Source organism: Ranitomeya imitator, chromosome 4, assembly GCF_032444005.1.
Source record: "Ranitomeya imitator isolate aRanImi1 chromosome 4, aRanImi1.pri, whole genome shotgun sequence".
NCBI lineage: Eukaryota > Metazoa > Chordata > Amphibia > Anura > Dendrobatidae > Ranitomeya > Ranitomeya imitator.
Genome location: NC_091285.1, coordinates 260052272 through 260077281, shown reverse-complemented (window position 1 = coordinate 260077281; position 25010 = coordinate 260052272). Strand labels below are relative to the sequence as shown.

Here is a 25010-nt window from a genome sequence, read left to right as displayed (position 1 = left end):
TAACTTATTTTATCCTTTACATAAATCCAATTAAATAAAGTATCAAAGCAGGTTCCAGTTTTTTGGCATTTATGTACGATATGGATAGAAGTATTAGTCAGTTGCTACATATAACATGGTCACTGCTTGTTCTGATTGCATTTCTTTTAATCCATACGTATTCATCACCTATTAATGGGCCACACGGACGTTTAGCAAGATGTTCTTGTTTCATAATCAATAAATCTTTCCTATTTTAACCATTCTGGAACACATTACTCCAGGCAATGGCTGCCACACATCATGGCAGTGGAATATTACGACTAACGGTATCAGTACGTTCTAAATACAAGGTGCCCAGCCAAATGCAGTATGTTCAAAACTAAAAGCAATCTCATTTTAGTCTTTATCACTCTTTTCTGGATTTTAGAAACCTAAAATTGTTAGTCGGTTCTAGCAGTTCACATTTGCCTCCATGATTATCTTATTTGTGTGCTAGTCTGTTTGCACAAGAAAGTATTCACGGAGAGACAATTAGGAGTCTTGGTGACCAGGCATCATAAGAGGATTAGAGAAGACCTTTAAAGTTAAAATTAAGAGGTGAGGGTTCCAATTTAATAGTACGATTCATAGGTTGTAAATGCTTCCGCTGCTAGAGCACTCATAAGAGCAATATGGATCATAAACATGTATTTAGTGATTCCACTGATGCATCTCCAAGCCCACCACACTCCCGTTTTCCTTGCTGCCTTTATGTAGATTTCATTATTTGGCTTGTTCTCGGAGTCAACATAGGACTGCATTATTTTAAAAAAAGTTAAACACTTTACTTCAAGATTGAATCCATGTTGCTGTCCATGATACTCTGCAGCCGATTCTCTAAACTTTCATGGTAGGTTCACACATGAGATACTTCCATGAGTCTGGCCTGCTCACACTTACTCAGACAGGAAGTCAGCATGATAATAATAGTCTGACAGCTTGTCCAGGAAAGAGCGGGGCTCCAGTATGAAGGTGGGCAGCACCACTTTGGACAAGTCCATTCCGGGCCGAACCTGCTTCAGTAATGTCCAGATCAGACTCTTGTGCTCTTCTGACACTGTTTCGGTTTGTGACGCTTCACCGGCCTTGGAAATAACAAAAAAAAATTGTATAAATAAAGCTCTTACAAATAATATAATAGTAATGCTTGTTATGTAATAGCCACTGATGTACAGCTTTGTTTATCTCACAACATCCCTGCCTGTTATGAATACAAACAGTAGATGTGTGTGATTAATTCCCAAGATGCAGAACAATCAAGAAAGTGCAAAAAAAGATCCCAAAACAACCTGCTCTATATATATTGTACTCCGCCTTCTCCAGAATAGTCTGTACTACTGCCATACTAGCGAATTGTTTCTTCCCCCTCCACTTTTTATAGAGCAGAACAGACAATGTGACCTGGCATCATTGTATTGGAACTCCATCCTGCGTTGACCAAGGCAGATTTAACTTTTTTCTCATAGTGGATGGTGAGTTCAGAAGGCAGGTGATAGAGGAACAAATGGCTCATAAGTGGGGAAAAAAGAGGAATTTACAAAGTTTCTTACCTATGCAAAAGTTTGTTGAAAGCACAATTTCTAGTGAGCAACAGAGATTCCAGTCATCAGTTATCTGTCCATTATGGGGAACCCCATGAAGTAAGCTAATGTCAGATTATCTAATATATAAAGCTGTGTGTGTGTGTGTGTGTGTGTGTGTGTGTGTGTGTGTGTGTGTGTGTGTGTGTGTGTGTGTGTGTGTGTGTATGTGTGTGTGTGTGTGTGTGTATGTGTGTATGTCCGGGATTGGCATCTGCACCATTGCAGCTACAGCCACAAAATTTTGCACAGTCACGTCTGGACCCCGAGAGCGTCATAGGCTATGTTGTGAGGTGAAATTTTAACTCCGCACGTTCCAATTCACCAAGCAATTTTGCCCCATCTACATAATGGGGAAAAAGTGACAGGAAAAGTGTTGGAGGCAAATTGACAGCTGCCAGATGTGAACAAGGGGGACTTAAAGAATGAGAGCGATGGCGCCAAAGAGTATATACCATACAGTTGCTAAGGTGGGGCCCCGACATGGGATACTCACCACACACGGGATATGAACACACACACAAAATGCGCCACACACTACCACGTGCTTGAACACATATACCACTCTCAGCACACATTTCACCACACATACACCAACCTCGCCACATAAAAGTCGAAACACAAAAGTTGGCACTCAAAACTCGCCACGCGCAAAATCGCCACATGCAAAACTAGGCTCACGCAAAACTAGCCACACGTGCAAAACTCACCTCATGGAAAACTTGCCACACGCAAAACTTGCACACGCGGAAGAATTGCCACATGCACAAAAGTTGCAACACATGCAAAAGTTTCCTCACACAAAACTTGCACATACTCAAAACACACCACACATAAAACTCGCCACGCGCAAAACTTGCTGCACACAACTTGCTGCACTAACCTGTCACATGCAACTCGACACACAAAAAGTTGCTACACGCATGTCGCCACACAACTCATCTCACAAAAGTCGCTACATGCATGTCGCCACACGCAACACAACACACACAACTTGACACATGAAACTCGCCCTAAAACACACACAAGTCTGGTATTATCCTTCAAAAATAAAAATCTGATTAATAAGCAGACAAACTACAAGAGCAACAAATGTACCATATAGGAAATACGCCAGCTGTCAGTCACATGACCTGCCTATTATGTGTATGTGTGAGCTAATATATAATGCCAGGGGGAGGACTTCCTGTTGGCTGGGGAATTATCAGGCTGCCAATAGCAACCAATCACAGCTCAGCTTCTATTTTGCTACAGTTAATCAATTTGAGCTCTGATTGGTTAATATAGGCAACAAAGGACATTATCAGTATAACAAAGCTTGTGTGAGGTAATAGCATGTCAGTTAGGGTGTGTTGGTGGAAAGGCTGATGTCAGTCATATTACCTCTATGTGAGAGGATATAGAAACTGCCAGTTACAGACTATTTTTACCACAATAATGCCTCATAAGAAAAGGAATTCCATGGCACGAATGTCAGCGGATGCGAAAAGAAAAGCTGCATTACAGGCCAATGAAAAATGTGAAGACCGAGAAACAAGGCTGACACACATGAGAACAGCAGCTGCTTCCTCAAGAGCCAAATAACTTTCTGAGGAGAGGGAAGTGAGGCTTGCAGACATGAAAACAAAAGCTGCTTCCTCAAGAGCCAAAGAACTTTCTGAGGAGAGGGAAGCCAGGCTTGCAGACATGAAAACAAGAGCTGCTTCCTCAAGGGCCAATGAACTTTCTGAGGAGATGGAAGTGAGGCTTGCAGACAAAAGAACAAGAACTGCTTCCTCAAGAGCCAATTAACTTTCTGAGGAGAGGGAAGCGAGGCTTGCAGATAAGAGAAGAAGAGCTGCTTCCTCAAGGGCCAATGAGTCATCTCAGCAGAGAGAAGGCCAACTTGCCACTAAGATAATTGCTATTTCTTCCACTAGGGCACAGGAAATGGTTGGAGATTTGAAATATGCTGCCTTTTGTTACCAGTCAGACATAAACTATCAGGATAACCCTAAAGTTCAGATAGGAAAAATGGATGTGGTCCATGAACAGCCAGGTTTATGCTGTGCAAATGGCAAGATAAAACTTCCACCTCTCCTGTCACCACCACATCCCCTAAAGTCTCTGATGACAGGTATCAGTACAATTGTGAAATGCTTCTATTAGCTTAGTTTTTGCCTTTTTATAATTACATTTCTATCTATTTGTTTTGTGGTTTTTGTGTGCAGAATAAATTTTTGTTAACACATTCTATTTTGCTAACAGCAGTTATAAACTCTCCCCGCTCCAATCTGTCCTGAATGCTGCTGCCAGGATCATATTCCTCACCAACCGTTACACCGATGCCTCTACCTTGTGCCAGTCATTACACTGGTTACCCATCCACTCAAGAATCCAGTACAAAGCTACTACCCTCATCCACAAAGCACTCCATGGCTCAGCACCACCCTACATCTCCTCTCTGGTCTCAGTCTACCACCCTACCCGTGCCCTCCGCTCCGCTGATGACCTCAGGTTAGCATCCTCAATAATCAGAACCTCCCACTCCCGTCTCCAAGACTTTACACGTGCTGCGCCGATTCTTTGGAATGCACTACCTAGGATAATACGATTAATCCCCAATCCCCACAGTTTTAAGCGTGCCCTAAAAACTCATTTGTTCAGACTGGCCTACCGCCTCAATGCATTAACCTAACGATCCCTGTGTGGCCTATATTAAAAAAAAAAAAAAAAAAAATTAATTAACTGGTTCATGCAGCTTTACATGAACACCCAAGCCTTACACTATGGCTGGTCCGAATAACTATAGCAATTGTTACCATCCACCTCTCGTGTCTCCCCTTTTCCTCATAGTTTGTAAGCTTACGAGCAGGGCCCTCACTCCTCTTGGTATCTGTTTTGAACTGTATTTCTGTTATGCTGTAATGTCTATTGTATGTACAAGTCCCCTCTATAATTTGTAAAGCGCTGCGGAATATGTTGGCGCTATATAAATAAAAAATTATTATTATTATTTATTATTAACCTGGGCGAAGTCGGGTAGTACAGCTAGTCTACTATAAAGTTCTATCTTCAACTAAAACATGCTTTGAAAAACCTGGCAAGGTTTTTTTTCCAACTGGAAAAGTACTGAGATTCCTTTGCAGAAAGCCATACAATATGGAGAAAACTACTGCAAAAGTCTGCCTACCAAAAACACCACCATAAACTGTGCTTAGACTTGATATTCTGCTTACCTCCCCCAGCTCTTCATGTGCTTCTTCCATGTAGGAGGTTTCCTTAATGAGATCAGAAGGTTCAGGATCAATAAAAGAGTCATCCTGCCTTTCTGAGGTGTCACTGTCACTCTCTTCACTTTTACCAAGTCCATCGTTGTCAGACTCCTCGTGATCATGGTCATTCTCCTTATCAGATTTATCTGAATAGGTGTCTTGGTCTTTAAAGTGCTGCCTTTCAATTTCACTGTCATTCAACCTAGTCAATGTGTAATAAAATAGATCAGCTCTCCACAATGGTAACATGGAGCAATTCATTCAGGAAAAGAAAAATGCACCAGCACATGCTATAAAAATGAAGCTGGCTTGGAAGATCAGAAAGCTGCTCATCAGCCAGGCTCTGTGCACATAGTGCGTTTTTTTTTACAAGCGAAATAGGGCCAAAAACGCTATGGAATCTTTTTACAAGCTAATTCAATGACAATCCTGATGTGCTGTGCAAATGATCAGTAAATTTCTTTGAGTATTTGCAATGCGTTTTTTTCTGCAGCATGTCAATTCTTTGTGCGTTTCTGCAGCGTTTTTCACCCATGGAGTTCAATTAAGTCAGTCAAATCTGCAGCAAAAACGCAGGCATAAAAATGTTTGCAAATTTGCTGTGTGTTTGCATTTTTACCAGCTTCCTATGGTGTTTCCCACGCTATCATCTGTGTGACAGAGTGGGAAACACGGGCGCGGTGGTTCTTCTCGGCGGTAACGCTAGTCAGTCAGAGCACTGGGGGGGCATGCTGTCAGATGTCAGCATGACCCCGTAGCTGTGACTGTCACCCGCAGCAGTGACCAGCGGTAAAAAGCTTACTGCAGGTCAGCAGGTGTGGGCTGATGAGAGTACTGCTCCCATCAGACTATGTCTGCTGTCACTGACAGTGATAGCCGGAGCCGCTGATGGTAGACGTAGTCTCATCAGCCGGCACCTGTGCTCACAGTTTACAAAGAAAAAAAAAGTTAATTACATACATATTCAAATAAAAATAAAAAAATCCATTAAACTCGCCTTAATGCCCAATTCCCGATGCCCTCATCTCCTAGAAAAAAAGTAAAATAATAAGCCACCATATACTCACATGTCCACCGTAGTCCACACAATCTTAGTGTCCCATGGCGATCTCACGTGTAGAACAGTCACATTGGGAGATGTGACCGCTGTACCCGGCCGCCGGCGATACACTGACAGGAGGTGATCGCTCCCGCAGTGTATCACTGAGCTGCCTTGAGAGAGGTCACCAGTGTTCATCAGCTGATCAGCTCCGATGCTCTCACAGCACCGCTGTGTGCGAACTTCCTCACGGCAGCTCAGTGATTCACCTGAGGGAGCGATTAACTCCTGTCAGTGTATCATCGGCTGTCTTTGAGAGCAATCATATCAGTGACTGCTCTCAAAGTCAACAGGATCGTCGTGGGACATTATAGATTATCTACTCTGCGGTCAGGTGAGGAATATTGTGGTTTATTTTATTTTTGTTGCAGGAGACGTTGGTGTCAGTGGTTTAAGTGTTCAGTAAGTATGGTTTAATTAAGATTCTTTAAAGGGGACTGTCATTATTTCAAATAAAAGACTTAATTTTGGGTGTGTGTTTTTATACAATATCACTATGGGGTCACTAATGGATGGGTGTCTTATAGAAGACTCTCCATTACTAACCTGTGGGCTTGATGTCACCTGACAATACAAAGGTGACATCAACTCCACAAATATGAACCCCACTTGCCTCCGTTACAGGGCTATTAATAGCAACTAGCAGCTGTCTTGCTAGTCTTTGCTGGTTAGTTTTTATAGGGATCCTATGTAAAAAAAATTCTGGGGTCCCCCTGTAAACTAGCCAGTAAAGGCTTAGCAAACAGCTGTGAGTGGATATTAATAGCCTGAGAACCTTTAAGGCTATTGGCTCCTTCCCAGAATATTAACATCAGCCCTCAGCTGTCAGCTTTACCTCTGCTGGTTATTAAATTTACACAGGAGCCCACGGAATTTATTTTTTCTTTAAAATTAACAGTTGCTGTGTGTGTGTGTGTGTTTGTGTCGGGCTGACACCTTTTCATTACTAAACCTAGGGCTAGGTGTCAATGACAGTTGCTGACATCAAGCCCTAATCCCATTACCCTGATGCCACTGCATCAGCATGAAAAAGGTGGTGTTGAACCAAGAAATTAATTCACAAAACTTTTTTTTCAAACATATTTAGCTCAAAAAAGCCTTCATTGATGTACAAAAACACATGCAAACAACGCATACAAAAACGCAGCAAAAATGCGCATTTTTGAAGCAGTGCTTTTCCAGCCAAGAGATGCAGAAATTTCTGCAAGCAAATACTCAACGTGTGCACATACTCTTACCACCAGAATCACAATATGAAGATTAAGCACACTGTCTAAGACCAAGGGTTCACTATCTCCCAATTTAACAGAGAGGTGAAAACTATTCTGATGGAAGGACAAGATAGTCCTCCATCTATCCCCTCTACCAAAGCCATAAAACTTTATTTTTAATACTAAATCTAAAATGCATATGGGGCATTGCTAAAATGATGTCACTAATCTGCCAACAATTTATTGACTTTAAGGATAACTTCCTATGTTTATTCAATTGATGGCACCTAGTGGGTCATCACTAGCTGGCAGAACAGGACATACTATTAGAGCACATGTACCTCCAAGATGTTTCACCGCATGTGCGGAGTCATCAGGGGATGGGACAATGGTATGAATGACGACCAGCCAGACACGCCTCCTATGTATAGCCACTGCATATATAATCACAACCAATGTGAATGCTCGTATCTAGAGTGCAGGAAACGACCACATATCTAATGCTACCAATTGTAGCTGATGAGAGGGATAGCCAATCAGATCGCATAAATGTATAATGTATATGGAATCACACTAAGCTGCAGCAGTAAGCATCATACCCAGTTGTTGCTATAGAAATGCACATCCAATTAAAAAGCCTGTTGTCTCCAGTACTCCAATGAGATACAAGGTCATCATCGATATCGTCAGGGCTGTGGAGTCAGAGTCTGTGTCCATTTTGGTGGAGTTGGTATAACATGGAGCGACTCTGACTCGTAAAATATATAATACATTGGGTGCAGTAGTTGAGTGCAGCATGCGCTGTAAATGTTTCCATAAGAATTTGGGAAAGTTATAAATGTCTGTTCTGTTCCTGATCTAAGGATCTCTGCTTGTAGCTGAGATGAATCTGTGCTGCACTTTATGTTCATGCTCAGTGGTGAGGCAGGGCTGTGGGGTCGGAGTCATGGAGTCCGGGTAATTGACGAGTTGGAGATTTGGCTTACCGACTCTACAGCCCTGGATATCGTCATGATGATGTGGTGATGACAATAGCACCCGTGTCATGCTAACGCTAGCTCTCTGATTCGTAAATTCCTTTGCTGACGTGGTGCCCCAAGATTGGATGTCACTAGCGGCCGTGTCATGCTGACATCTAGCGCTCTGATTCGTGAATTCCTAAGCTGACGTACCGCCATAGGTTTGGCTGACCAATCACTAATAGGCGAGTCCCAATCCTTCTGTACATAGAGAACAGATTGTGTGCACAATGAAAGGATGCAGCCAGACTACTTACTGGAAGTTCTCATTGCTGTGCAGGTTGTTTGCTCTCAGAAGACCATAAAAGTTGACATGACTGTTCTCCCCAGAGGAATTCAGGTCATGCTCTTTACCTTCCCTGATCATGGTGCGCTTCAACAAACTGGAGCATTTCAGAGCCAGCTCTAGAGCATCCATCCAGCACCGACCTAGTGTGAAAAGACAATGAGGCCATTGTAAGAATATGAGTCACTCATATTACTCTGTGGTTGTATTTGCCACAGGATTGTTACCAAGATAAAGCATAATAAATCTGCCTCTTCTGTTTTCTATCGGGCAGATGTCTGGAGGGGAGGCTGTGACTAGTAACCACAGAGCAGTAGAGAAAGGTTTCCGTTATAGCCAACTGCTCTTCATTACCAAAGAAACCTAGCAGAGCAGTAGCTAAACTCCACTGAAAAGCTTCATTCCTGTGCTTTCCTACTCAATATATCAGATTATTTGATTCCCTTTAATGGACCCCCTGTCAGCATGTGTATGCCACCTAATCTGACAGCAGCATAATGTAGAGGCAGAGACCCTGATTCCAACGATCGGTCACTTATTGGGCTTGAATTTTGAATAAAATCACCAAGATCATTAGAGTACTAGTAAACATGCTGTCATGTAGTCCTCCATATTCATGAGCTCTATAATCCCACCCATACCAGTGATTGGCAGCTTTCTACATACACTGCGTATAGGCAGAAAGCTGCCAATCAGTGGTGTGGGTGGGGTTATAGTGTTCAAGACTCAGACAGATAAAAGATAAATCAGTGATTTTATCAAAATGACAGCAAGCAGCTCACTGGAATGAGGGTCTCAGCTCCTACATTATGCTGCTCTCAGATGAGGTAACATGGTAACAGATTATTCCCTATAGGAGGAGATCTGGAGAATTATCTGTACCCCACTTATATTGTAAATCGGCTTGTGTGAGCTACGAATAGCAAGTTTGGTCATTTGATATTAGGCAGACATTTGGAATCAGTTCAAACTTTCTATTTTCATAAACCTTTGTTATAAAGAAACGATCTGGCCGTTTATGGTGATTGTATCCATTTGTGAAGCAGTAGATAATGGCGATTTGTATCACACAATGCACAAGGAGAATGCTGACGGCTGGCCAGCCCGATTACTGTAGGCGTGCTGTTTCCGTACATTTGCACAGTAATGTACTGTCCTGGCACAAGCAGTATCTCCAACCATCTCCATAAAGAGTAATTGTGTCATTGAAATATTACTGAAGGTCGGGTCACTGACACAATGCAGTACAAACAAAAATCCAGAGATGTTACAGAACAAGATGAAAGGTAAAAAGCGGCAATGAAAGGAGTCAGATTTATTAGTGGAGGTGTAGGCCTGCTGGGGCGGAATTTTACTTTACTCTCACAGGGCAGACACAAGGCTAGAAATAACACTGCCATTAATAGAGATATACTAAGAGGCCAGAGTGCTGCACTATTTCTGTTCTGAAACATGAATTACTGGGATGTATTAACCAGATTCCATTCATGAAAGTAACGTGCCATCTGTAATATTTATGCTCGCTTATGGAGATGTCCATTATATAAGTAATCCAAGATCCTGGCGAAGGATTTATTATTATTATCACAGCCAGTATCTCATGGCCAAAGTCAATCTCCTAAAATCACACTTGGGTTGCAAAAATAATGTGAAATTCATGGAAACTGCCCTGTTTTGGTCTCTCTTACTTACAACAGTATTAGAATATATTCGGATATTGCCGATACTGTATTTAAGCTGCATATAAAGATAGTCCGTTCATAGTAATATGGCACCGATGTCTGATCAGCTATGACATCCACCGATCACAAACAATGGGATAGCAGCGCTAGGAAAGTGTCTTACTACTATATGTCTTTGCTCTGCTGACGTCAGCGCAGAGGAGTGAGCCGGATTATGGGTGGGGAAGGGGTGAATATTCATTTTATATTAACATATGCTTGACTTGCTGATGCGCAACTATACATTTTCTGGTGCTTACAGCAAGACACAGCAATAAAAATTACATATCCTGAAAGGACAGCCCAAACCCTGTTTCAGGATACTATTAGTATACTACACAACAATGACCTGAAAATGGACTATTGTTTGGTTCTGTTCCCTTGTTTTATCCCTAATTTCCCCTTTGTCCTACCGTATTCAAGTTCACCTCCTCCCTCCCCCTTTTTCCCTTTCCTCTTTTCCCCACTATCCTGTCTAATGTTTTATTATCCTTCATATAGTTTCATATAGTTTATATGACATTTTTCGCCATACTCCAATAATATTATATATGTTGCATTTCAACTCGTTATATTGTCGCATATAACCTGTTCCCCTACCCTGATATTGTAAAATTTCCCCTAATAAAAATTATTGAAATAAAAATGACCTGACAGATTACCTTTCACTAAACTTGTCAGAAGGATCGACCTTCCTAAGCTACCTATATGAGCATGTAGGTCATAGAAAGTTGAACAAAATGATACCTTGATATCCACAATCTAATATCTTATTGAAGAGGGATCTACATTTTTCTTAATATGTAAATAAGCTGTTAAGGTCTATGGGCAGGACACTGATCTACCTGAGAACCTGCCTCCAGAACTTATTTTAAATGATTACCAGAGAGATGTGTAATGACTGACAGTCGGATCTCCCGAACTCACTGCAGAGAGGAGTATGAATATAACATCACAGTACAGCAGAGCTGAACTTTGTGCCATTACAAACACAGCTGCAGCTCTACTCTCATAGTGCTGGTTACAGCTAAAACTTCTTCATCTTCCATCTCACAGGCTGCCAGTAAGGAGGAAGAGGGCAGTACAAATGAATCTCATTACTAACATCTGCAGTTCTCCTCGCATAGTTCTCTCAGCTTTGCTGCAGAGCTTTGCCTGATTACAATTAACACTATTTAAGCTCCCCACCTCAAGCAGGTGTGCGGGACATTCAGTATAGAAAAGCTGACTACTGACTACTGTGCTAGTTTAACTCACACACAGCTCTGAAGTGAGATGAGGAGAGCATAATGTCAGTCATTATATGTCTCACACTGGTAAAACACACTTTCATTTAAAATATGTTGTGACAGTAGACTTTCAGTGAGATCTGTGTCCGGCCCATAGATCTTAACAGCAAGGATTTCTCAGAAATAAAACATCAGATAGCAGATATGAAGCTATCTGTTTATTCAACATGCTTGCTCTAATAGGCAGCTTAGGATTTTCCTGACAGATTCCCTTTAAGTACTGAATATCTCTTAAGCAAAGTTGTGCTCATCTGTAGGTTGTAGCTGCTACTGCAGCTGAACTCCATGGAAGTGAATAGGACTAATCTACAAACTCACACAACATGTGGACAAGCATGTTTGTGTAATACTGTAAACAGAATTTTTGCATAAGAAATAGTAGTGCTTACCATCTGACTCTGAGGCGGCTCGAATAATCAGATAACTGCTTGGTAATGGCTGAGTAATGGATCCTACTCCTTCACCTTTAGGACCCTTGGGAAAAAAGGACAATGATATCCAATGTTAAACATTAATCTTACCAGAAATTTGTATGGATTTTCACCTGTATATACCGTACTGCTCACCTTCACAGCCCAGATTGACTGCTCCAATGGGTGGAAGAGTTTGAAGCAGAACCCATCTTTCTTAGAGGGCCTTTCAATGATCTCACAAGCATTCAGCAGGACTGTGCCTACCCACTGTCCATTTTTGGGGGTCTTGTAGATCAATAGGACTCCCGGCTTTAATACACACCACAGTTTTGTCCAGCTTTTTAGAGTTCCCCTAATCTACATAAAGACATATATCAAGATGATTAGACTGAAATAAGTTAAACAGTATATATCAAATCACAAATGTGCTATATGTCCATTTTAGGTAAAGTAAAAGATTCCGGCTTCTTAAAGGTCCAAAAATGTATTTTTACAAAATTAAAAACTGAATGCATGAAACCATGGTGTGATCAAGAGCAACGCGTTTCAAACACTCTCCGGCGTTCTCTCTCAAAGCTAATGATGATGAAACACAGTAAGATTATAAACACTGGTGCAACCAATAGCAATAGTTACTGTACATACATAACAGGACATAGAAATATACAAAAAAAAAACAAAAACAAATATGACAAGATACAAAATATACAGGTCCTTCTCAAAAAATTAGCATATAGTGTAAAATTTCATTATTTACCATAATGTAATGATTACAATTAAACTTTCATATATTATAGATTCATTATCCACCAACTGAAATTTGTCAGGTCTTTTATTGTTTTAATACTGATGATTTTGGCATACAACTCCTGATAACCCAAAAAACCTGTCTCAATAAATTAGCATATCAAGAAAAGGTTCTCTAAACGACCTATTACCCTAATCTTCTGAATCAACTAATTAACTCTAAACACATGCAAAAGATACCTGAGGCTTTTATAAACTCCCTACCTGGTTCATTACTCAAAACCCCCATCATGGGTAAGACTAGCGACCTGACAGATGTCAAGAAGGCCATCATTGACACCCTCAAGCAAGAGGGTAAGACCCAGAAAGAAATTTCTCAACAAATAGGCTGTTCCCAGAGTGCTGTATCAAGGCACCTCAATGGTAAGTCTGTTGGAAGGAAACAATGTGGCAGAAAACGCTGTACAACGAGAAGAGGAGACCGGACCCCGAGGAAGATTGTGGAGAAGGACCGATTCCAGACCTTGGGGAACCTGAGGAAGCAGTGGACTGAGTCTGGTGTGGAAACATCCAGAGCCACCGTGCACAGGCGTGTGCAGGAAATGGGCTACAGGTGCCGCATTCCCCAGGTAAAGCCACTTTTGAACCATAAACAGCGGCAGAGGCGCCTGACCTGGGCTACAGAGAAGCAGCACTGGACTGTTGCTAAGTGGTCCCAAGTACTTTTTTCTGATGAAAGCAAATTTTGCATGTCATTCGGAAATCAAGGTGCCAGAGTCTGGAGGAAGACTGGGAAGAAGGAAATGCCAAAATGCCTGAAGTCCAGTGTCAAGTACCCACAGTCAGTGATGGTGTGGGGTGCCATGTCAGCTGCTGGTGTTGGTCCACTGTGTTTCATCAAGGGCAGGGTCAATGCAGCTAGCTATCAGGAGATTTTGGAGCACTTCATGCTTCCATCGGCTGAAATGCTTTATGGAGATGAAGATTTCATTTTTCAGCACGACCTGGCACCTGCTCACAGTGCCAAAACCACTGGTAAATGGTTTACTGACCATGGTATTACTGTGCTCAATTGGCCTGCCAACTCTCCTGACCTGAACCCCATAGAGAATCTGTGGGATATTGTGAAGAGAAAGTTCAGAGACACAAGACCCAACACTCTGGATGAGCTTAAGGCCGCTATTGAAGCATCCTGGGCCTCCATAACATCTCAGCAGTGTCACAGGCTGATTGCCTCCATGCCACGCCGCATTGAAGCAGTCATTTCTGCCAAAGGATTCCCGACCAAGTATTGAGTGCATAACTGAACATTATTATTTGATGGTTTTTTTGTTTGTTATTAAAAAACACTTTTATTTGATTGGATGGGTGAAATATGCTAATTTATTGAGACAGGTTTTTTGGGTTATCAGGAGTTGTATGCCAAAATCATCAGTATTAAAACAATAAAAGACCTGACAAATTTCAGTTGGTGGATAATGAATCTATAATATATGAAAGTTTAATTGTAATCATTACATTATGGTAAATAATGAAATTTTACACTATATGCTAATTTTTTGAGAAGGACCTGTATATGAAAATATACAAAACCAAAGAACAAATATGAAATTCAGAGAAAAATCAATAATGAAACATAATTTGTTTGTGAGCAATCAAGCCTCCAGGGTTAGGCTAGGTTCACATTGCGTTTGGGCGATCCGTTAAACGGAAGCGCCAACGCTGTTGCACAAAATCTCTTTTTTTCTACAATCGCGCTAACACATGGTACCATTGCGTTGGCATTTGTTAGTAATAGAGGTCTATGCACAGCGAACGCGTCCGTTCGTTATTAGACCTAACGTACTCGAAAACGCTGTAAACCGCGCTCAAAGGTGCGTCACAAAGTAACGTATCATAGCCAACACATGCAGATTTTGACATGCGATAGGATGTGTTACGATAATGTAATTCTATGGGCGCATTAACAGATCCGTTACATAGCGCTAATGACGCCAATTAACAGATCCGATAAACGGATCGCCCAAACTCAATGTGAACCTAGCCTAACTGGTTGTTGTATATCTGAAACGACTCTTGTTAGAAGGCGTCTCTCGGCGTCTCCTCCTCTAGGGGATATGCACACCCTTTCAATGCCTGAAACTCTGAAATACGTTGTATAAATACAAGTTGGAATCTTTCGCTTTTTCTGGAATATCTACAAACTTTTACACGTTCTCCCTGCTTCTGCACACCGTGGGCTGTTCGTGTGAGCTGGTTACAATTTCTTTTTTTGACCAGTATATGTACTGTGACACAGAGCAATATTAAATATTCATTAAATAACATTTTAGGAAGTGTAGTAAAATGGCTTGTCTTGTTTCACCTTGAGCCAATCTGACATGACAATAACGGACGGATCTGTGATTGTGCTGAGCAGCTCTTTCGTAGCCCTCTTTTTCTCCTCCCTATAATTTTTCTTTTGCACCTGGAAGAATAGACAAAAATATGTTAATGAAGACAACAGACTTTTGCACGTTAGTGAAACTATTCAATGGAAGAAGTGGTGTCCATTACGCTCTGCTGACACATCATTTTTATAATCAAATGGATGTAACCTTTAGCAGTACCCGACAGACCTCATACAAGTCAACAGGGTCTATCGGGGACCACTGATGCCAGCTGTGCAATGGGTCAGTCACAGAAAGGTGGCATTCGTTATAAACAGGCCACAATGCAGATGTGAACAAATGCAGAGAAAGTCAAATAAATGGTAAAAATAATAAACACAAATACCCATGTGGATTTGATCAACAAGAAAAAAATCTATATATAGAAAACCATACATTGTGAATAACAGTGTCCAGAAATGAAACACCACAAGTATGCCCACCACAGCCAGGGACACTGCTGGGAATGTAAACTGCATGGAGGAGGCATTCACGATGGATGACTCGGCACAGTCCACCTATTACCTCCTGTGCTATACCCTAGTCGGAGGAAGATCAGGAATACTCCTGCTGCTCATCTCTAACTTAGAAAACCAATTGTGCTGTGAAAATAGCCGTCACTCCAGGTCGCCATACTGCAACATGTGACTTACCTTAAGAGACTCTTTTTTTGTAAGTTTGCTGGAGGCTGCAGCGATGTCCTTTTCAGATCCATTGTATAATTTAGACTCAGACTACAAATAATAACATAAAAAGCTTATCATGACTTGTGCAATGTTAATTTTCTCATTTCCCTGTGTCATACTCATAAGGTTCTAGGATGCGGAGATATTAGGGGTGGCTTTGTGGCATCCTTTCACATTACAGGTGCTATTGCCCTCTCTACAGAGTGCACTTTCACAGACAAGTCCAGCAATACCTTCACATCTCCAGTCTACTGCTTGACTGAACAATGCTGTCATGTGTGACTTCAGGCAAGAGAGCAGGTAATCATGAAGGAGGAGGCACTGAGTGGAAAATAGAGCTGGAGCGACAGAGGCTTCAGATTTACGCATATAGCTCTTCAGTCTCATTTGCAAAACAATTCAAGTGATGGTTCTCAGTTCCAGAAGAGTGGACTGTCAATGTAAAGATATTGCTGGACTTGTGTTTCAAAGTGTGACATATGCATATAAATCAGTTTGGGGTGTAAAATAATGCTGACAGATTCCCATAAAAGGGATACAACCAGCACAGAATGACTGCTCCAACCAAGTACAGGTGCATCATTTAAGTGAACCTTCCCACCTGCTTGGTTTTCATGTATCTCCTCCCTTCTCTGGCTCTATGAAGCTAGAACAGTCAACCAAAAAGATGTGTGGAGGTGGAGGGAAAACAAGCAGGTGGGAACGTGTAGTTAATGGATTGTCCCCACCTTTGTGCCCGAGAGGCGGTTCTTGGTTTGAGCAGTCATTCTGTGCGGACGGGGTGCCTTTAACCCCTTCATGACCCAGCCTATTTTGACCTTAAAGACCTTGCCGTTTTTTGCAATTCTGACCAGTGTCCCTTCATGAGGTAATAACTCAGGAACGCTTCAATGGATCCTAGCGGTTCTGAGATTGTTTTTTCGTGACATATTGGGCTTCATGTTAGTGGTAAATTTAGGTCAATAAATTCTGTGTTTATTTGTGATAAAAACGGAAATTTGGCGAAAATTTTGAAAATTTCGCAATTTTCACATTTTGAATTTTTATTCTGTTAAACCAGAGAGTTATGTGACACAAAATAGTTAATAAATAACATTTCCCACACGTCTACTTTACATCAGCACAATTTTGGAAACAAAATTTTTTTTTGCTAGGAAGTTATAAGGGTTAAAATTTGACCAGCGATTTCTCATTTTTACAACGAAATTTACAAAACCATTTTTTTTAGGGACCACCTCACATTTGAAGTCAGTTTGAGGGGTCTATATGGCTGAAAATACCCAAAAGTGACACCATTCTAAAAACTGCACCCCTCAAGGTGCACAAAACCACATTCAAGAAGTTTATTAACCCTTCAGGTGCTTCACAGCAGCAGAAGCAACATGGAAGGAAAAAATGAACATTTAACTTTTTAGTCACAAAAATGATTTTTCAGCAACAATTTTTTTATTTTCCCAATGGTAAAAGGAGAAACTGAACCACGTACGTTGTTGTCCAATTTGTCCTGAGTACGCTGATACCTCATATGTGGGGGTAAACCACTGTTTGGGCGCACGGCAGGGCTTGGAAGGGAAGGAGCGCCATTTGACTTTTTGAATGAAAAATTGGCTGCACTCTTTAGCGGACACCATGTCACATTTGGAGAGCCCCCGTGTGCCTAAAAATTGGAGCTCCCCCACAAGTGACCCCATTTTGGAAACTAGATGCCCCAAGGAACTTATCTAGATGCATAGTGAGCCATTTAAACCCCCAGGTGCTTCACAAATTGATCCGTAAAAATGAAAAAGTACTTTTTTTTCACAAAAAAATTCTTTTAGCCTCAATTTTTTCATTTTCACATGGACAACAGGATAAAATGGATCCTAAAATTTGTTTGGCAATTTCTCCTGAGTACACCGATACTTCACATGTGGGGGTAAACCACTGTTTGGGCACATGGTAAGGCTCGGAAGGGAAGGAGCGCCATTTGACTTTTTGAATGAAAAATTATCTCCATCGATAGCGGACACCATGTCGCGTTTGGAGAGACCCTGTGTGCTTAAACATTGGAGCTCCCCCACAAGTGACCCCATTTTGGAAACTGGACCCCCCAAGGAACTTATCTAGATGCCTAGTGAGCACTTTAAACCCTCAGGTGCTTCACAAATTGATCCGTAAAAATGAAAAAGTACTTTTTTTTCACAAAAAATTTATTTTCGCCTCAATTTTTTCATTTTCACATGGGCAATAGGATAAAATGGATCCTAAAATTTGTTGAGCAATTTCTCCCGAGTACGCCGATACCTCATATGTGGGGGTAAACCACCGTTTGGGCACACGGCAGGGCTCGGAAGGGAAGGCGCGCCTTTTAACTTTTTGAATGGAAAATTAGCTCCAATTGTTAGCGGACACCATGTCGCATTTGGAGAGCCCCTGTGTGCCTATGCAATGGAGCTCCCCCACAAGTGACCCCATTTTGGAAACTAGACCCCCCAAGGAACTTATCTAGATGCATACTGAGCACTTTAAACCCCCAGGTGCTTCACAGAAGTTTATAATGCAGAGCCATGAAAATAAAAAATAATTTTTCTTTTCTCAAAAATGATTTTTTAGCCTGGAATTTCCTATTTTGCCAATGGTAATAGGAGAAATTGGACCACAAATGTTGTTGTCCAGTTTGTCCTGAGTATGCAGATACCCCATATGTGGGGGTAAACCACTGTTTGGGCGCACGGCAGGGCTCAGAAGGGAAGGCACGCCATTTGGCTTTTTAAATGGAAAATTATCTCCAATCATTAGCGGACACCATGTCGCGTTTGGAGAGCCCCTGTGTGCCTAAACATTGGAGATCCCCCACAAATTACCCCATTTTGGAAACTAGACCCCCAAAGGAACTAATCTAGATGTGTAGTGAGCACTTTGAACCCTCAAGTGCTTCACAGAAGTTTATAACGCAGAGCCATGAAAATAAAAAAAAAAAATTATTTTCTCAAAAATGAATTTTAGCCCGCAATTTTTTATTTTCCCAAGGGTAACAGGAGAAATTTGACCCCAAAAGTTGTTGTCCAGTTTCTCCTGAGTACGCTGATACCCCATATGTGGGGGTAAACCACTGTTTAGGCACATGCTGGGGCTCGGAAGTGAAGTAGTGACGTTTTGAAATGCAGACTTTGATGGAATGCTCTGCGGGCGTCACGTTGCGTTTGCAGAGCCCCTGATGTGGCTAAACAGTAGAAACCCCCCACAAGTGACCCCATTTTGGAAACTAGACCCCGAAAGGAACTTATCTAGATGTGAGGTGAGCACTTTGAACCCCCAAGTGCTTCACAGAAGTTCATAACACAGAGCAGTGAAAATAATAAATACGTTTTCTTTCCTCAAAAATAATTTTTTAGCCCAGAATTTTTTATTTTCCCAAGGGTTACAGGAGAAATTGGACCACAAAAGTTGTTGTCCAGTTTCTCCTGAGTACGCTGATACCCCATGTGTGGGGGTAAACCACTGTTTGGGCACACGTGGGGGCTCAGAAGGGAAGTAGTGACTTTTGAAATGCAGACTTTGATGGAATGGTCTGCGGGCGTCACATTGCGTTTGCAGAGCCCCTGGTGTGCCTAAACAGTAGAAACCCCCCACAAGTGACCCCATTTTGGAAACTAGACCCCCAAAGGAACTTATCTAGATGTGTGGTGAGCACTTTCAACCCCCAAGTGCTTTACAGAAGTTTATAACGCAGAGCCGTGAAAATAATAAATACGTTTTCTTTCCTCAAAAATAATTTTTTAGCCCAGAATTTTTTATTTTCCCAAGGGTTACAGGAGAAATTGGACCACAAAAGTTGTTGTCCAGTTTCTCCTGAGTACGCTGATGCCCCATGTGTGGGGGTAAACCACTGTTTGGGCACACGTGGGGGCTCAGAAGGGAAGTAGTGACTTTTGAAATGCAGACTTTGATGGAATGGTCTGCGGGCGTCACGTTGCGTTTGCAGAGCCCCTGGTGTGCCTAAACAGTAGAAACCCCCCACAAGTGACCCCATTTTGGAAACTAGACCCCCCAAGGAACTTATCTAGATATGTGGTGAGCACTTTGAACCCCCAAGTGCTTCACAGACGTTTACAACGCAGAGCCGTGAAAATAAAAAATCATTTTTCTTTCCTCAAAAATGATGTTTTAGCAAGCAATTTTTTATTTTCTCAAGGGTAACAGGAGAAATTGGACCCCAGTAATTGTTGCGCAGTTTGTCCTGAGTATGCTGGTACCCCATATGTGGGGGTAAACCACTGTTTGGGCACACGTCGGGGTTCGGAAGTGAGGGAGCACCATTTGAATTTTTGAATACAAGATTGGCTGGAATCAATGGTGGCGCCATGTTGCGTTTGGAGACCCCCTGAAGTGCCTAAACAGTGGAAACCCCTCAATTCTACCTCCAACACACCCCTAACCCTTATCCCAACTGTAGCCGTAACCCTAATCACAACCCTAACCCCAACACACCCCTAACCACAACCCTAACCCCAACACACCCCTAACCCTAACCACAACCCTAATTCCAACCCAACTCTAAGGCTATGTGCCAACGTTGCGGATTCGTATGAGATTTTTCAGCATCATTTTTGAAAAATCCGCGGGTAAAAGGCACTGCGTTTTACCTGTGGATTTACCGTGGATTTCCAGTGTTTTTTGTGCGGATTTCACCTGTGGATTCCTATTGAGGAACAGGTGTAAAACGCTGCGGAATCCGCACAAAGAATTGGCATGCTGCGGAAAATACAACGCAGCGTTCCCGCGCGGTATTTTCTGCACCATGGGCACAGCGGATTTGGTTTTCCATATGTTTACATGGTACTGTAAACCCGATGGAACACTGCTGCGAATCCGCAGCGGCCAATCCGCACCGTGTGCACATAGCCTAATTCTAAAGGTATGTGCACACGCTGCGGAAAACGCTGCGGATCCGCAGCAGTTTCCCATGAGTGTACAGTTCAATGTGAACCTATGGGAACCAAAAATCGCTGTACACATGCTGCGGAAAAACTGCACGGAAACGCAGCGGTTTACATTCCGCAGCATGTCACTTCTTTCTGCGGATTCCGCAGCGGTTTTAGAACTGCTCCAATAGAAAATCGCAGTTGTAAAACCGCAGTGAAATGCGCAGAAAAACCGCGGTAAATCCACGATAAATCGGCAGCGGTTTAGCACTGTGGATTTTTCAAATCCGCTGCGGAAAAATCCGCATAGGACCAGAATACGTGTGCACATACCGAAACCCTAACCCTAGCCCTAACCCTACCCCTAACCCTAACCCTACCCCTACCCCTAACCCTAGCCCTAACCCTACCCCTACCCCTAACCCTACCCCTACCCCTAACCCTACCCCTAAACCTAACCCTACCCCTAACCCTAACCCTACCCCTAACCCTAACCCTAGTTCTTACCCCAACCTTAGTGAAAAAAAAAAAAATTCTTTATTTTTTTTATTGTCCCTATCTATGGGGGTGACAAAGGGGGGGGTCATTTACTATTTTTTTTATTTTGATCACTGAGATAGGATATATCTCAGTGATCAAAATTCACTCTGGAACGAATCTGCCGGCCGGCAGATTCGGCGGGCGCACTGCACATGCGCCCGCCATTTTGGAAGATGGCGGCGCCCAGGAAAGAAGACGGACGGACCTCGGGCGGCCAGGTAAGTATAAGGGGGGGGGAGATCAGGGCACGGGGGGGGCGTCGGAGCACGGGGGGGTGGATCGGATCATGGGGGGGGGTGGATCGGAACACGGGAGGGAGGATTGGAGCACGGGGAAGGATTGGAGCACGGGGTGAGGGATCGCTGTGCGGGGGGGGTGGATCGGAGCACGGGGGGGGGGTCGCTGTGTGCGGGGGGGGGATCGGAGTGCGGGGGGGTTTGATTGCAGCACAGGGGGTGTGATTGGTGCACGGGGAAGCGGACAGGAGGACGGGGGAGCGGAGCACAGGACGGAGGGGAGCGGACCACAGATCGGGGGGCTGGGGGGGCGATCGGAGGGGTGGGGTGGGTGCACATAAGTGTTTCCAGCCATGGCCGATGATATTGCAGCATCGGCCATGGCTGGATTGTAATATTTCACCAGTTTTTTAGGTGAAATATTACAAATCGCTCTGATTGGCAGTTTCACTTTCAACAGCCAATCAGAGCGATCGTAGCCACGAGGGGGTGAAGCCACCCCCCCTGGGCTAAACTACCACTCCCCCTGTCCCTGCAGATCGGGTGAAATGGGAGTTAACCCTTTCACCCGGCCTGCAGGGACGCGATCTTTCCATGACGCATATGCTGCGTCATGGGTCGGAATGGCACCGACTTTCATGACGCAGCGTATGCGTCAAAGGTCGGGAAGGGGTTAAAAGGTGGATTTAAGAGAAACGAGAATGTACAGGCGACCTTGTGTGCCTTGTGGTCACAGTTAGGCGCAGGAGTAGATAATACAGATTTTACTGTGAGAGAACCCTACTAAAAAGCTACTTTTATCTCAGTTTCTGGGACTATTGCGAATAGGGGTACCACATTTATATTGAAAATTTAAAGATTTGGGTGACAGTTATCCAAATTCCTATGTTACCATAATCTGCTTTTTCACCTACAGAGGATGTCATCCTGAAATCTAGTCACAACTTAACAGTCCATATCAGTTTTCACTATCATTAGTTAGCATATTTCTACATTTAAAGGGACACTGTCACCTGAATTTGGAGGGAACAATCTTCAGCCATGGAGGCGGGGTTTGGGGGTTTTTGATTCACCCTTTCCTTACCCGCTGGCTGCATGCTGGCTGCAATATGGGATTGAAGTTCATTCTCTGTCCTCCATAGTACACGCCTGCGCAAGGCAAGGCAAGCGGTTACAGACGCTTCTCGCGCGCTCCGGTCAGAAGAGTGCATTGTGGTCTCGCGAGATGATGACGTAGCGGTCTCGCGAGACCGCACGTCATCATCTCGCAAAACCGCAATGCATGGAGCGGTCACCGGGGTGTCGCAGGGAGCGGGAAAGGCTGGTTCCTGATCCGGGGGACCACCGGAGGGTGAGTATATAACTATTTTTTATTTTATTTTTTAAAATTATTTTTAACATTAGATCTTTTTACTAGTCATGCTGCATAGGTAGCATGAATAGTAAAAAGTTGGTCACACAGGGTTAATAGCAGCGTTAATGGAGTGCGTTACACCGTGGTCAACGCTGCCATTAAAGGGACTCTGTCACCTGAAATTGGAGGGAACAATTTTCAGCCATAGAGGCAGGGTTTTTGATTCACCCTTTCCTTACCCGCTGGCTGCATGCTGGCTGCAATATTGGATTGAAGTTCATTCTCTGTCCTCCGTAGTACATGCCTGCACAAGGCAATCTTGCACAGTGCAGGCGTGTACTATGGAGGACAGAGAATGAACTTCAATCCCATATTGCAGCCAGCATGCAGCCAGCGGATAAGGAAAGGGTGAATCAAAAACCCCAAAACCCCGCCTCTATGGCTGAAAATTGTTCCCTCCAAATTCAGGTGACAAAGTCCCTTTAAGCCTGTGTGAGCGCTGACCGGAGGGGAGTATGCGGGTGCTGGGCACTGACTGCGGGGAGGAAGGAGCGGCCATTTTCTTCCAGACTGTGCCCATCGCTGATTGGTCGTGGCTGTTTTGCCGCGACCAATCAGCGACTTGGATTTCCATGACAGACAGAGGCCGCGACCAATGAATATCCGTGACAGACAAACAGAAAGACAGACAGGCGGAAGTGACCCTTAGATAATTATATAGTAGATACACATATATACAGACATACAGTACGAACAAAAAGTTGGGACGCACCTTCTCAATAATTCAAAGAGGTTTCTGTATTTTCAGGACTATGAAAATTGTACATTCACACTTAAGGCATCAAAACAATGAATTAACACATGTGGAATTATAGACTTAAAGTGTAACACTGAAAATTGTCTTATATTCTAGGTTCTTTAAAGTAGCCACCTTTTGCTTTGATGACTGCTTTGCACACTCTTGGCATTCTCTTGATGAGCTTCAAGAATTAGTCACCGGGAATGGTTTTCACTTCACAGGTGTGCCCTGTCAGGTTTAATAAGTGGAATTTCTTGCCTTATAAATGGGGTTGGGACCATGAGTTGTGTTTTGCAGAAGTCTGGTGGATAGTGTTGAGCGATACCGTCCGATACTTGAAAGTATCGGTATCGGATAGTATCGGCCGATACCCGAAAAGTATCGGATATCGCCGATACCGATATCCGATACCAATACAAGTCAATGGGACACCAAGTATCGGAAGGTATTCTGATGGTTCCCAGGGTCTGAAGGAGAGGAAACTCTCCTTCAGGCCCTGGGATCCATATTAATGTGTAAAATAAAGAATTAAAATAAAAAATATTGATATATTCACCTCTCCGGCGGCCCCTGGACATCACGCGGGTAACCGGCAGGCTTCTTTGTTTAAAATGAGCGCGTTTAGGACCTGCGGAATGACGTCGCGGCTTCTGATTGGTCGCGTGCCGCCCATGTGACCGCCACGCGACCAATCAGAAGCCGTGACGTCATTCCTCAGGTCCTAAATTCCTAGAATGAGGAGTTTAGTGCCTGACAAATGAGATGGTGTGTAAAAACTTTTGGTCTGTACTGTATATAACAAAGTACAAACTGCTGACAAACATTATTTATACGCTGTTAGAATTACTGATAGATTGCTTCTAGTCTAAATTAGATGTAATAGAATAGAATAGAATTCTGCAGTGCAGGAAGGTGCCTGAGGACAGTTACCTTGCTTTTGGACATGGAGTGAGAAGAATCATCTTTGATTTGCAAGACTTCATCCTTTCCCCTATCAAAACCTAGAAAGAAAAAAACAAAACAAAAAGAAGGTGCTGAACTAGTTCATGATAAAAAAAAAAATTACATAAACTATGGATATTTATTAACTATAACCCAGTAACAGATTAATCCATCACAACACCTAAAAAGAGAAATCATTTCAAACATTTCAAAACATAAATTAACTGGGGGCAGTTGTTAGACTCACTACGACCCATCAAAATTAAAAAAAGGAAAAAAAAAAAAACATTTTGCTACAATTTTGATATTTATTTTTACCCATTTGCAATTTCCTCTTGTGCATTCCACATCTAACTGATGCAATAAATGACAATAACACGTGAGACATTAAAAACACTTCATTATTTTTCATAATGCAATCAACACTAAAAAGTTAGAACGCATAAAATACCAAAATGAAAATCTCTATTTCCTTTTGAC

At 42.7% G+C, this 25010-nt stretch overlaps 1 protein-coding gene across 7 annotated transcripts in view; it reads right to left on the bottom strand.

The window, feature by feature from the left end:
- The window catches only part of OSBPL8 (oxysterol binding protein like 8), a 441028-nt gene that overhangs the window by 23200 nt on the left and 392818 nt on the right, over nt 1-25010 (bottom strand). For all 7 annotated transcript variants that reach the window (XM_069764557.1, XM_069764552.1, XM_069764556.1 and 4 more), the window contains 8 exons: nt 24519-24589; nt 15723-15803; nt 15006-15107; nt 12047-12250; nt 11870-11954; nt 8442-8613; nt 4820-5057; nt 922-1106 (listed from right to left, as the gene is read on the bottom strand). In XM_069764557.1, the coding sequence (XP_069620658.1) occupies nt 922-1106; nt 4820-5057; nt 8442-8613; nt 11870-11954; nt 12047-12250; nt 15006-15107; nt 15723-15803; nt 24519-24589 (1138 nt within the window). The remainder of the gene's footprint in view (nt 1-921; nt 1107-4819; nt 5058-8441; nt 8614-11869; nt 11955-12046; nt 12251-15005; nt 15108-15722; nt 15804-24518; nt 24590-25010) is intronic.